At 39.2% G+C, this 12,611-nt stretch overlaps 1 protein-coding gene across 1 annotated transcript; it reads right to left on the minus strand.

Annotated features, from left to right (window-relative positions):
* Positions 1 to 1,923: 1,923 nt before the first annotated feature.
* Positions 1,924 to 2,439, minus strand: LOC123763498 (merozoite surface protein 2-like). Its single transcript, XM_045750629.2, has one exon. The coding sequence runs from the start codon at positions 2,437 to 2,439 to the stop codon at positions 1,924 to 1,926; it is 516 nt and encodes a 171-aa protein (XP_045606585.2).
* Between the last annotated feature and the right edge of the window lie 10,172 nt (positions 2,440 to 12,611).

Genomic DNA, 12,611 nt, shown 5'->3' on the forward strand with positions numbered 1-12,611 from the left:
TATGATAATAACGTATTATATTTTAGGGTAAATTAATAAATTAGACATGACAGCATTGTTCATAGCTAGGAACAGCAGAACGAGTGGACATGGATGGAAGTTCTAGATACAAATGAGTTATAAGAACGTCATTGAAGCTAATTCTACTCTGAGTTTTATATGTAAGCATGATAAAAGCGTGAGAAAGGAGTCATTGCATTAAACTAAGAAGGCTTGGAAGGCGGGGCTAGGAGCCTAACTCGACCCTGCAAGCACATCTAGGTGAGCACACACACACACACACACACACACACACACACACACACACACACACACACACACACACACACACACACAGTTTCAAGTATAGATATGATAGAGCCCAATAGGCACAGGAACCTATACACCAGTTGATTAACAGTTGAGAGGCGGGACCAAAGAGACAGAGCTCAACCCCTACAAGCACAAATAGGTGAGTACAAATAGCCGAGTACACACACACGCCGTCATTCCTTCTCCCCCGAATTACAGGTATCTTTTTTTTTTTTTATAGGTGAGCGGAATTACAGGTGCTGTCAGTCAGGCAGTCGGCAGCGAGCAGCTCCTGAGGCCAGACCGACGCTACGATGGCTGCCTCAGATGATTGTAAAGTGTGCGAGAGCTAAAAAAAAAAAATTCTTCTTCACAGGCAAATTGATAGGTAAACTAATATTTGGGGAGGAAGGTAGATATTGCGAGGGAGGGGGGAAGGGTATCTGGGGAGGGAATGATGATAACGATGATTGTCAGATAAGATACGGTGATAAATATTCTGCTGTTGATCTCTACCTGAAGGTCTTCACTAAGTGGCATAAGTTTCCGGATGACTCCAAAATCCGCTCTGACTATTGCGCTTGAGACGGATTGTTTATATATTTGATTAGGCAGGCGACGAGTCACAATAACGTGGCTGAAGTATGTTGACCAGACCACACACTAGAAAGTGTAGGGACGACGATGACGTTTCGATTGTGCACAATCGACTTGAGAATGGTCCAAGACGGACCGAAACGTCGTCGTTCCTTCACTTTCTAGTGTGTGGTCTGGTCAACATATTTGATTAGGTATGACATATTTGGCTATGATCAATGTACTACGTACTTTACGCTATATCTTAAAAGCTATTAATGAACTCTGAGGATAGTACTCAATTGAACATAATCTGAAAGTAACTCAATTGGTGCTAATGTTCCACTGGCCAGAGTGGTACTTTGGTACCAATTCCAATTTCCATCCCACTTATTGTGGAATTTCAACGATCTATTACTCCTCATCCCTCAAACTTGGGCCAATGACTGCACGCTAAACTTTAGATATGGAAAGGAAGAAATGCCAACTGCTACGAGGGTCATTAATTAAAAATTGGCTACAATATATACCTGGAGATGGCAATATCATTTAACATCTACAGGTGAGAAAACAAAGACTTTGATGATAGGAACATTGCATGATATTGCAACTGGGACAGGTATGCCTAGTCTTCATTGATCACGTTGACATTTGGGAATAAAGTTTGGCTTTTTATTGACGCTTATGAGTCGCTGAACCTATAAAACAAGGCAGCCTAGAAAATGACACAGACGCATCTCAAGACATGATATCAGCGGGTTTTCGACCGCAACTTTCTTGACAGCAGAGGTTGCAAAATCTTATATGAAGATCTCTTCCCTCTAGAATATGCCCCGTTCTCCAGTACACCAGAACAATCAACTCATGAGAGATGTGAGTGTGGCCTTATTCTCCTGTACACAATACTTGGTCTCAACATTACCCATTCTGGTCAAATTTCGTGGACATCCACAAGTACGCAGTCATAATGCTAGGCAATACTAAAGGCACTATATGCCTTTAATAATCTAATACTGACTGTGCAACTCTCAAGCACAACACTCCATCAGCGATCAGTTATTCATATTCGGCCTGCACAACATTCTCTGTTGTGGCTTGTAGGCCATTCTCGGTTGTGGCTTGTAGTCTATTCTCGGTTGTGGCTTGTAGTCTATTCTCGGTTGTGGCTTGTAGGCCATTCTCGGTTGTGGCTTGTAGGCCATTCTCGGTTGTGGCTTGTAGGCCATTTTCAGTTGTGGCTTGTAGGCCATTTTCAGTTGTGGCTTGTTGACCATTCTCGGTTGTGGCTTGTAGGCCATTCTCGGTTGTGGCTTGTAGGCCATTTTCAGTTGTGGCTTGTAGGCCATTTTCAGTTGTGGCTTGTTGACCATTCTCGGTTGTGGCTTGTAGGCCATTCTCGGTTGTGGCTTGTAGGCCATTTTCAGTTGTGGCTTGTAGGCCATTTTCAGTTGTGGCTTGTAGACCATTCTCGGTTGTGGCTTGTTGACCATTCTCGGTTGTGGCTTGTTGACCATTCTCGGTTGTGGCTTGTTGACCATTCTCGGTTGTGGCTTGTTGACCATTCTCTATCATAGCTGGTGCAGTGTTTTACGTCATGTCCTTCCCATCCTTCTCTGTCCTGGCCTGCACACACACACACACCTCTCTATCCTGACCTGTACACCCTTCTATCCCCTGACCTGCTCAATCCTCCCTCATCCTGACCTGCGCGCCCTTCTCTAACCCAGACCGGAACACCCCTGGGGTAGCAATGTCCTTCCTGAGGAAGAGTGAAAATGGGCGGTTACAACCTCGCAAATGAAGTCATTCATAAATACATAATTTGACAATTATATCCAAAGTCTTACGTCTCTTAATAATACCTTTTGTATCCTGCTACGCTTGTTTATAGCCTCGAAGAGTATTATTTTCTCGTTAACGTTTCGTAATTATTTCTCTCATTTAATAATATGTTCCCAAAGTGAAGACTTTTTTCACTCACTTAAAACAGTAAATAATTATCAAAAGACAGAAGGTAAGACCGGAAATCTATTAAGCACACGCACAAGTAAACATGCTAAGCTGATTAATAGTTTTTTGTTGATGTTGCTAGTCTATTACATTAGTTTAAATGACGTCCAATGCAAAACCGAGTCAGTAAAATTGCATTCCTTAATTTCTCTCTCTATCAGTCATTTTTATTTGTCGTTCCAAGCAAGAAAAACAGTAACTGGGTTGTATATATAGAGTTAAGCAATTATATCACTTATGTGTTATGAAATAAAACAAGGTAAAATGATGTGATAAACATATAAATGTTTTATATGTATATAAAATATATTTTATATTTATATTTTTATATTTATATATAAAAATTTATATTTATTTTATATTTATAGTTTTATATTTATATAAAAGTATAAAGTATTTTATAATGAGCCTTCAGATCCGTCTGTAAAGAGAAGTCTCTCACCCGCACCAAGGTGAGATACTGCACGATATCTATGAATCTCTGGCGATATAGACGTTGCACAATGAAATCACTATTGCGTGATATATTCATAAAAAAAATCTTTGGAATAGTGGAATGGGATCGAGCTCGCGTCCGGGAAGGTCCCTTGCCCCCCCACACCGGAAGACGAATAATGCAGCTAATGGTCTGCCTGACTACGGCCACCACTAATTAAATTACATTGTTTTTCCTTGAGATGTTGATTTTTTCCCCCATTCCGTGAACTTGGAGTAATAATTCTATTTCGCGTTATCAGTTTAGTGGCCAGTCCGTTCGCGTGACTTGTCAAGCAACAAATCTGTACCGGTTATGGCCTAACCAAAGGCCTAACTTACCTACACAACCCCCCTAACCATCGAACTCGTTTGGCTCAATACTTCGAGGACGAAAAGACAGTAAAAATCGTCGAGAATTTAATGTGAGGAAAAGTACATGATCATCCACCTAACAGACTGCTTGAACATTAAATTAGACGTCACATTGAAAACATCAAAAACACCTGTCCACTTTTTATTCATATTCCAGCAATAAATATCATATGAATGATCTAAATAACAAAAACAAATTCTCTAATAGCTGTTGTTTTATCCAAATCTCATATCTGTATATAAGTGACGTACCAAAAGACCACAAAAGCATAAACACGTCAAAAGAAAAATAAATGACCTCAAAATGCAATTTGTGGTCCATCTTTACAAGGTGAATGCAGTACAAACGACGATGAATCTACCTGTGGCTCACCTAATGGGCTATCGCGGCTGGCATCCGCTTTTCACCGTCGTTAAGCGAGGAGGAGAATTACCCACTGGACTTAGCGCAGGTAACGGCCGGACACAATCACGTCTCTCCGTCTCATGCTGAGATAATATTCTAAATTATTTATTATTACAAATAATTATTCCAAGTAAGTAAATGAACACAGCGATCAGTTGGTAGAGGAAACTGGCCATTTACTCAACCGGTTCCCCATTCCGCCCCCCTTGTCATAATTGCCAAGTTAAGGTGTGATGTAGCAGCGCCCTCTTTAGTCTACCGGTGAGAATGACTGTTGTGAAGAAAGGGTGACAAGTTAGAATTTAGTCCACCTTCATATAATACAAATAACGCGGTGGTGATAAAGTGTGGGAAACGTTAAAAGAGACGCAGGCGATGAGTTACAATAATGTGGCTAAAGTATGTTGACCAGACCACACACTAGAGGGTGAAGGGACGACGACGTTTCGGTCCGTCCTGGACCATTCTCAAGTCGATTGTCAAGTTAAAACAGACCCTCATGCTTCAGCTTTCAAGACCTTCGAAGGACCCCTCCATAAGCCAGTCTCACCTTTCAGACCTTCGAAGGACCCCCATAAGCCAGTCTCACCTTTCAGACCTTCGAAGGACCCCCCATAAGCCAGTCTCACCTTTCAGACCTTCGAAGGACCCCCATAAGCCAGACTCACCTTTCAGGCCTTCGAAGGACCCCCCATAAGCCGGTCTCACCTTTCAGACCTTCGAAGGACCCCCATAAGCCAGTCTCACCTTTCAGACCTTCGAAGGACCCCCCTAAGCCAGACTCACCTTTCAGACCTTCGAAGGACCCCCCTAAGCCAGACTCACCTTTCAGACCTTCGAAGGACCCCCATAAGCCAGTGTCACCTTTCAGACCTTCGAAGGGCTCTCCCCTCCATAAGCCAGTCTCACCTCTCATAATCAACACACCTCTCAGGAGTGGATATTCTCGAGACCTTGCAGGATCTCTGTGGGCGAGGCTCATGGTCCCCCTCTAATATCCTCCAACTCGCCCTTCAAATCTATATTCTTGGCACACAACTCATCCACCAATTGGGTTGCAACCAGGTCTACTATTCTCTAACTCAGTCCATCACACAGCCAGTTACTCTTCCGTGTTTCTCAAAGTTAATGCAGCAGCATGAGGTATGTGAAGGTAATTCATTCCTTCATCTACGTCATATACAATCGATCAATAGTGATGGTTCAAGAGTTTTAGTGATATTGTCCTCTATATTGTGGGTTACATTTTCTAACGCCTTCTCGTTCATCGTAAAGTTCCCCTACAACGTTCATTATAAATATGAACAGCACTGTTCAAACTGTGAACAAGCACTGGTGATCATTCATATTCAAATATCCCCATAAAAGAGGTAGTAGCGATTGAGTGTTTGAAGTGTATAGTTAGACATTTACATGTACTAGATGGTCTACCCGGTGGTGCCCGGGTGCTCCCTCCCCCCCCCCCCCTCTCTCTCTCTCTCTCTCTCTCTCTCTCTCTCTCTCTCTCTCTCTCTCTCTCTCTCTCTCTCTCTCTCTCTCTTTCTAACATTAAAATTAATGTAAATTAGGGGCTGTCGACTGAAGTAACTAGTAAAACTGCAAGCAAGATCTGTTATCCTACCTCAGCTTGTTTGAAATCTGCTAGAAACTCAATTTCGACGCTGAATCGTTGAAACGCCGAATTTCGACGTTTAAATCGACGTTGATATCACGTCAATAACAGCCTTAAAATCTATTTTAACATTCAATGGACAATCAAACCCACATTTTATAATTCATTAAAGTCGATGGAATTCTGAAAGAACTCGATCCGTCTTAAATAAGGGGCATTGGGGGGACGAGCCAAACAATCCCATGACACTCGCTATACAATCCCAAATCAGCATGCAAAATTTCGTGAGGCTAGCCCTGAATGTCTGGCATCCCACCCTAGACAAACCGATGAACATCTAAGTTTACACATATAGAAAGACGAGTTTAGGTGGATGTAAATACAAGCTGCCTTGTATAGGGGGGGGGGGCCAAAATAGGTCCCTCATTCAGTTTCTTTTATTGTTATGTTTTTGTTTTCTTACTATTGTTTGTGTGTTTGTATGTCTGTAGCTGATGGCAATTCCGCCGTTGTTGATAGAGCGTAATTACACGTTCCAACTTCAAGATTATATGTTACGTCAAGCACTCAGTCGTCAATCAGTGTTCGATCCTCCTTCCCACCCTCAGGTGATGTCACCACACAAAGCTGCTGCTAAAGAGACTGGAGAATATATATATATATATATATATATATATATATATATATATATATATATATATATTATATATATATTATATATATATAATATTATATATATAATATTATTATATATATAAAATATTATATATAATATAACGTTATTATATATAATATAACGACAACCTATGATAACCATCTTTGTAACCCATATGTAACTCCTTTTTTGTAACAAAGTTCAAATAAAATAAAGTAAATATATATGTGTACATACAAAAGAATGGGGGTGGTAGGAGAAGATAATATTAGTGTTCAGTGAGAAACCACAAGGTCTTCTCTGAATACTTTTTATTTTCTTCTCCGAGGCTATGGGTCCCCACATTGGCACCAGAGGTGGTACCCTCACAGACTTAAAAAAAAAAATATATATTATATATATATATTATATATATATTGCGGACAATCCAATGCTGCAGTAGAGATTCGAGTAAATGATTCTTTTAATTTAAAGATATTAGAATAGATAAAATCACATGTAGTCAAAAGTAGAAGAGTTTTTTTGGCTAAGCGAATAAGACATTAATGCACTGATGGCCATTGTAAAACAATAATTAAAACTATTTCATTTACATAAAACACATAAATTTTTTATTAAAAATAGCGAAATTACTATGACTGAAATAAATATATTACAGAAAATATATATGTTCTAGGCGGAGGTGTATATTTTGATATACACAGTGGGGGGTCTGACATGTTGACACACACGCCTGAGGTTGACATATACGGCAGAGTGTGATATATATGGCAGAGGTTGACATATACGGTTGACATATATACGACGCTTGTAAAAACACGTCGACATGAATGAGAAGGATTATTCTACTTAAATTAAAGATATAACCGTTATATAATGACAAGGTAAAATTAACATGTGTACGAACATAATGTTATCTCTCATGTCCTGAGAGATAATTCTGCATTCTCAAATCATGTGTATAATTGAAATAGAGAAAACTACAGAAAGCGAAGAGAGAGAGAGAGAGAGAGAGAGAGAGAGAGAGAGAGAGAGAGAGAGAGAGAGAGAGAGAGAGAGAGAGAGAGAGAGAGAGAGAGAGAGAGAGAGATAGGAACAGAGGAAAAAGAAAAGAAAAGAGAGCTTAGAAGATTTAAAGCTGTGTCATATCTCGTTTCTTAAGTAGGTTAGAGCATTTTACTACGTTCTCTATTGTCCATTTATCTCATTTTTTTTTCCTCAGCGAGAGAAAGAGAGAGAGAGAAAGAGAGAGAGAAAGAAAGAGAGAGTGAGAGAGAGAAAGATTAAGGCTAATTGCAGACAAAATATGATTTCTTTTGAATGTTGAGCGCATTGCATATTGACTAATAATTCATACAGATACAACAATAAAAAAAAATAATCCTGGGAACATTTAATAAAATAATGCCAGGTTCTTCGTCACATTAACACAGTGTCAAGTGATTCCCTATTCTTTTATGCCTATCCGGAGTACCCAAGTTGAGCACGCATCCCGCATCAATTGCTGGAAAGCATATTTAAAAAAATTTCATTAGTATTAATGATCCCAGCCTCAACGTAAGGCCGGGGGGATAATTAGTCAGCTGGTGTGGCATTGAGAACGCCAAGCTCACCACAGATCCAGTCCCTCTCCCAGACAGCCACCAGAGGGGCGTTGTCTTCCTGATACAACTTAAGACAAGGCAATTTATGGCTGGTCAGTTGACGTGCGACGCCTGTAAAGCGATGACCAGCCGCCGATTGAGCAAACAGCTTGGTGTAATGGCAGGTAAACACTAATGGCTCTTGATGAAGCGAAGGAGGCAGGTCTGTGGCACCAGTCGTCAATAGTGGTCATAATCCCACTCCCAATACTTATTGTCTCACCTCTAATGATATTTCTTGTCATTATTTTGGGGGTTTCTTTTGGGATGCTGTGCTATTTTGTCTGTTTTCTTTTAAAATGATTGTTTCCTTTCAGGTTAGCTTTCTATTATTACAAATAAACTTAACAATAGTTCTAAAACATTTTCTGAGGAACACAAAATCTTAGTATATATATATATATATATATATATATATATATATATATATATATATATATATATATATATATATATATATATATATATATATATATATATATATATATATATATATATGTATATTTTGGTAGCAGTCTTTCCTGTAGACATATATTATTAAATATGACCGAAAAAGTAAGATTAATAATTCTAACACGAATTTTCTCAATCTTTCGTACATTACGTTTCACTGTTGGAGGTAAATCAAAAATCAATTCTCCAAAATTCATTTTTATTTCTAGTCTGACGCGACACGGGCGCGTTTCGTAAAACTTATTACATTTTCAAAGACTTTAGTTCACAAATACACAACTGAATAGAACTTACGTATCTCCTGATTTTATATCTACATTTGAGTGAGGTGGAAGGAATGATGTGGCATTAACACAAGACAGAACAAAGTGTGGTATTAATAGAGTATTAATTTCATCAACACAAGACAGAACAAGAGTATTAATAGGGTATTAATTTCATCAACACAAGACAGAACACGAAACAATGGATATTGAATAGAAGTGTTTGTAGAAAGCCTATTGGTCCATATTTCTTGATGCTTCTATATTGGAGCGGAGTCTTGAGGTGGGTAGAATATAGTTGTGCAATAATTGGCTGTTGATTGCTGGAATCAACAGCAATCAACAACCAATTATTGCACAACTATATTCTACCCACCTCAAGACTCCGCTTCAATATAGAAGCATCAAGAAATATGGACCAATAGGCTTTCTACAAACACTTCTATTCAATATCCATTGTTTCGTGTTCTGTCTTGTGTTGATGAAATTAATACCTTATCCATTTGTTTTTCTCACGTGCTGATGCATAAACTGGTTCATTTCCTCATTCATTCATACAGTAATCCACTCATTCGTGGGTATAAATTATTTACCAATCCACGCAGTTTTCCATTCATTCATTTATTTGCTCTTTAATTCGTTCATTTTGCCGTCATTCCGTGTATACTTATATACGTACTTGCATACAAAGGTACAGGACACGTAAATACGCATAAATACAAGACAACTTTTCATTCGTGCACGGATACACGCATACTCACCTAAGATGTAGTCTAACAACAGAACTTCTAACAGTAGAACTTCTAACAGCAGAACTTCTAACAACAGAACTTTTAACCGTAGAACTTCTAACAGTAGAACTTCTAACAACAGAACTTTTAACCGTAGAACTTCTAACAGTAGAACTTCTAACAGCAGAACTTCTAACAGTAGAACTTCTAACAACAGAACTTTTAACCGTAGAACTTCTAACAGTAGAACTTCTAACAACAGAACTTTTAACCGTAGAACTTCTAACAGTAGAACTTCTAACAGCAGAACTTCTAACAACAGAACTTCTAACAGCAGAACTTCTAACAGCAGTACTTCTAACAACAGAACTTCTAACAGTAGAACTTCTAACAGCAGTACTTCTAACAACAGAACTTCTAACAGCAGTACTTCTAACAACAGAACTTCTAACAGCAGTACTTCTGACAGCAGAACTTCTAACATTAGAACTTCTAACAGCAGAACTTCTAACAGTAGAACTTCTAACAGCAGAACTTCTAACATTAGAACTTCTAACAGCAGAACTTCTAACAGCAGAACTTCTATAAGTATAACTTCTAACAGTAGAACTTCTAACAGAAGAACTTCTAACATTAGAACTTCTAACAGTAGAACTTCTAACATTAGAACTTCTAACAGCAGAACTTCTAACAGCAGAACTTCTAACAGCAGAACTTCTAACAGTAGAACTTCTAACAGTAGAAATTCTAACAGAAGAACTTCTAACATTAGAACTTCTAACAGTAGAACTTCTAACGTTAGAACTTCTAACAGTAGAACTTCTAACAGTAGAAATTCTATCAGTAGAACTTCTAACAGTAGAACGTCTAACAGCATCATTGTTTAGTAATATAAGACTTCACACGTCTAAATAAATGGAAGTAAACGGATTCCTGTTGTCATTCTTGTTCGATAATTAAATACCTCTCTCCTTTGTATACTAAGCTATCATGCTCCCCTTGTGTGAACTGATTTACATAATGATTAATTTACTGTCAAGGAAGACTGGGCTCCTTACTTACTGATGCGTTAAAATCACTCAATACAGTTAATACACCATTTATACTTTCCAATTACTTTTGTTTACTGTCAAGGAAGACTCAGCTCCTTACTTACTGATGCGTTAAAATCATTCAATACAGTTAATACACCATTTATACTTTCCAATTACTTTTGTTTACTGTGGAACTGTGAACTAAAATTTGGTCTTTACAGTTTCTACCGTTTTCCGTTCGTTCTTTTTTATTATTGATATTTCTGTACAGACCCCAAGCCTGTGGATGGTCCAGTATGTGTTATATCATTTCTGATTTACTTTGGCGGTGGAGGGGTGTTTATAACGTGTATGCTAGCTTCAGTACGATTTGTCTCTATAATCTGCTTCTTAAGGTCATTCCATTTTCTTAGTACCCTTATAGTAAAAAAAACATTTTTTAGCATCTCTATGACACATATGAGTCTCCATCTGCGCCCTCTTTTTCTATTGGCATTCATTGGAAACATTTCCTCTTTTTCCACCGTGTTCCCATAAGTATTTTATACGTCTGTATCGTATCTTCATTCTCCTTCCTCCTTTCTAGCGTAGTCAGGTTTAGTTCTTTCATTCTCTCTTCATTCCTGATCCCTCGCAATTTTGGCACGAGTCTCGTTGCAAACTTCTGCACCCTTTCGAGTTTCCTTATGTGTTTTTTTCTCAGATGGGGCTCCTCGATGGGGCGTGTACTCTTAAACTGGTCTCACATAGGTGGTATATAGTTATCTTAAAGCCTCTTTACTTAAGTTCCTGAAGGATGTTCTAACTTTTGCCAGCGTAGAGTATGCACCTGACGTTATTCTGTTTATATGTGCTTCTGGATTAATATTCTAAATATATTCAATTTATATGTGCCTTCCCTATATCGTGTGTATACGTGTGTGTGTGTATTGATGTGTTTATTTACTATTTGTGCCTACAGAATCGAGCTATTAGCTCCTGGACTCCTGGAAATAAATTTTCCTCTATTATGTCTACTACATATATTTCTGTATCACACGCGCGCACATCCCCAGGAAGCGGCCCGTAGTAGCTGTCTAACTTCCAGGGACCTATTTACTGCTAGGTGAACATCAGGGTGAAAGAAATATGGCCCATTTGTTTCTACCTCGGCTGGGAATCGAACCCGGGCCCTTAGGACTACGAACTCCAAGCGCTATCCACTCATTCGTGGGCCCCCAGTGTGTGTGTTTACTGGTTGTGTTTTTGCGGGGGTTGAGCTTTGCTCTTTCGGCCCGCCTCTCAACTGTCAATCAACTGTTTACTAACTACTAACTTACTAACTACTTTTTTTTTTTTTTTCCCCACACCACACACACACCCCAGGAAGCAGCCCGTGACAGCTGACTAACTCCCAGGTACCTATTTACTGCTAGGTAACAGGGGCACTTAGGGTGAAAGAAACTTTGCCCATTTGTTTCTGCCTCGTGCGGGAATCGAACCCGCGCCACAGAATTACGAGTCCTGCGCGCTATCCACCAGGCTACGAGGCCCCTCGTATACCTTATATGTAATGTGTGTGTGTGTGTGTGTGTGTGTGTTTAGTCACCTATTTGGTCATTCCTACAGTCTTCATTACCTGTATACCTTATATGTAATTATCTTAGCTTACCTTAGCTGTCATCACAACGATAGATAGATAGAGAGAGAGAGAGAGAGAGAGAGAGAGAGAGAGAGAGAGAGAGAGAGAGAGAGAGAGAGAGAGAGAGAGAGAGAGAGAGAGAGAGAGAGAGAGAGAGAGAGAGAGAGAGAGAGAGAGAGAGAGAGAGAGAGAGAGAGAGAGAGAGAGAGAATATTCTCTACACGGTACAAGGTTGAAAATGTTTGCTAGAAGCGTCATATTAGAATACTATATTTAGATGAGTCTCGTATTGAAGATGATTGGCACTCTCAGTAATAGAACTTCGGCTGAACTCAAATCTCCTTCGACAGAAAACAGAGTAAATGTCTTTTAACAGTTGACCAAATCATCGACAAACATCGAGCCCCCGTTTTTGTCCTCTATCTTCAAGTTCCCGCCCGGCCCTTCCCCCAAAAAAGTCAACAACG

The sequence above is a fragment of the Procambarus clarkii genome, chromosome 52, assembly GCF_040958095.1.
Source record: "Procambarus clarkii isolate CNS0578487 chromosome 52, FALCON_Pclarkii_2.0, whole genome shotgun sequence".
Classification (NCBI taxonomy): Eukaryota; Metazoa; Arthropoda; class Malacostraca; order Decapoda; family Cambaridae; genus Procambarus; species Procambarus clarkii.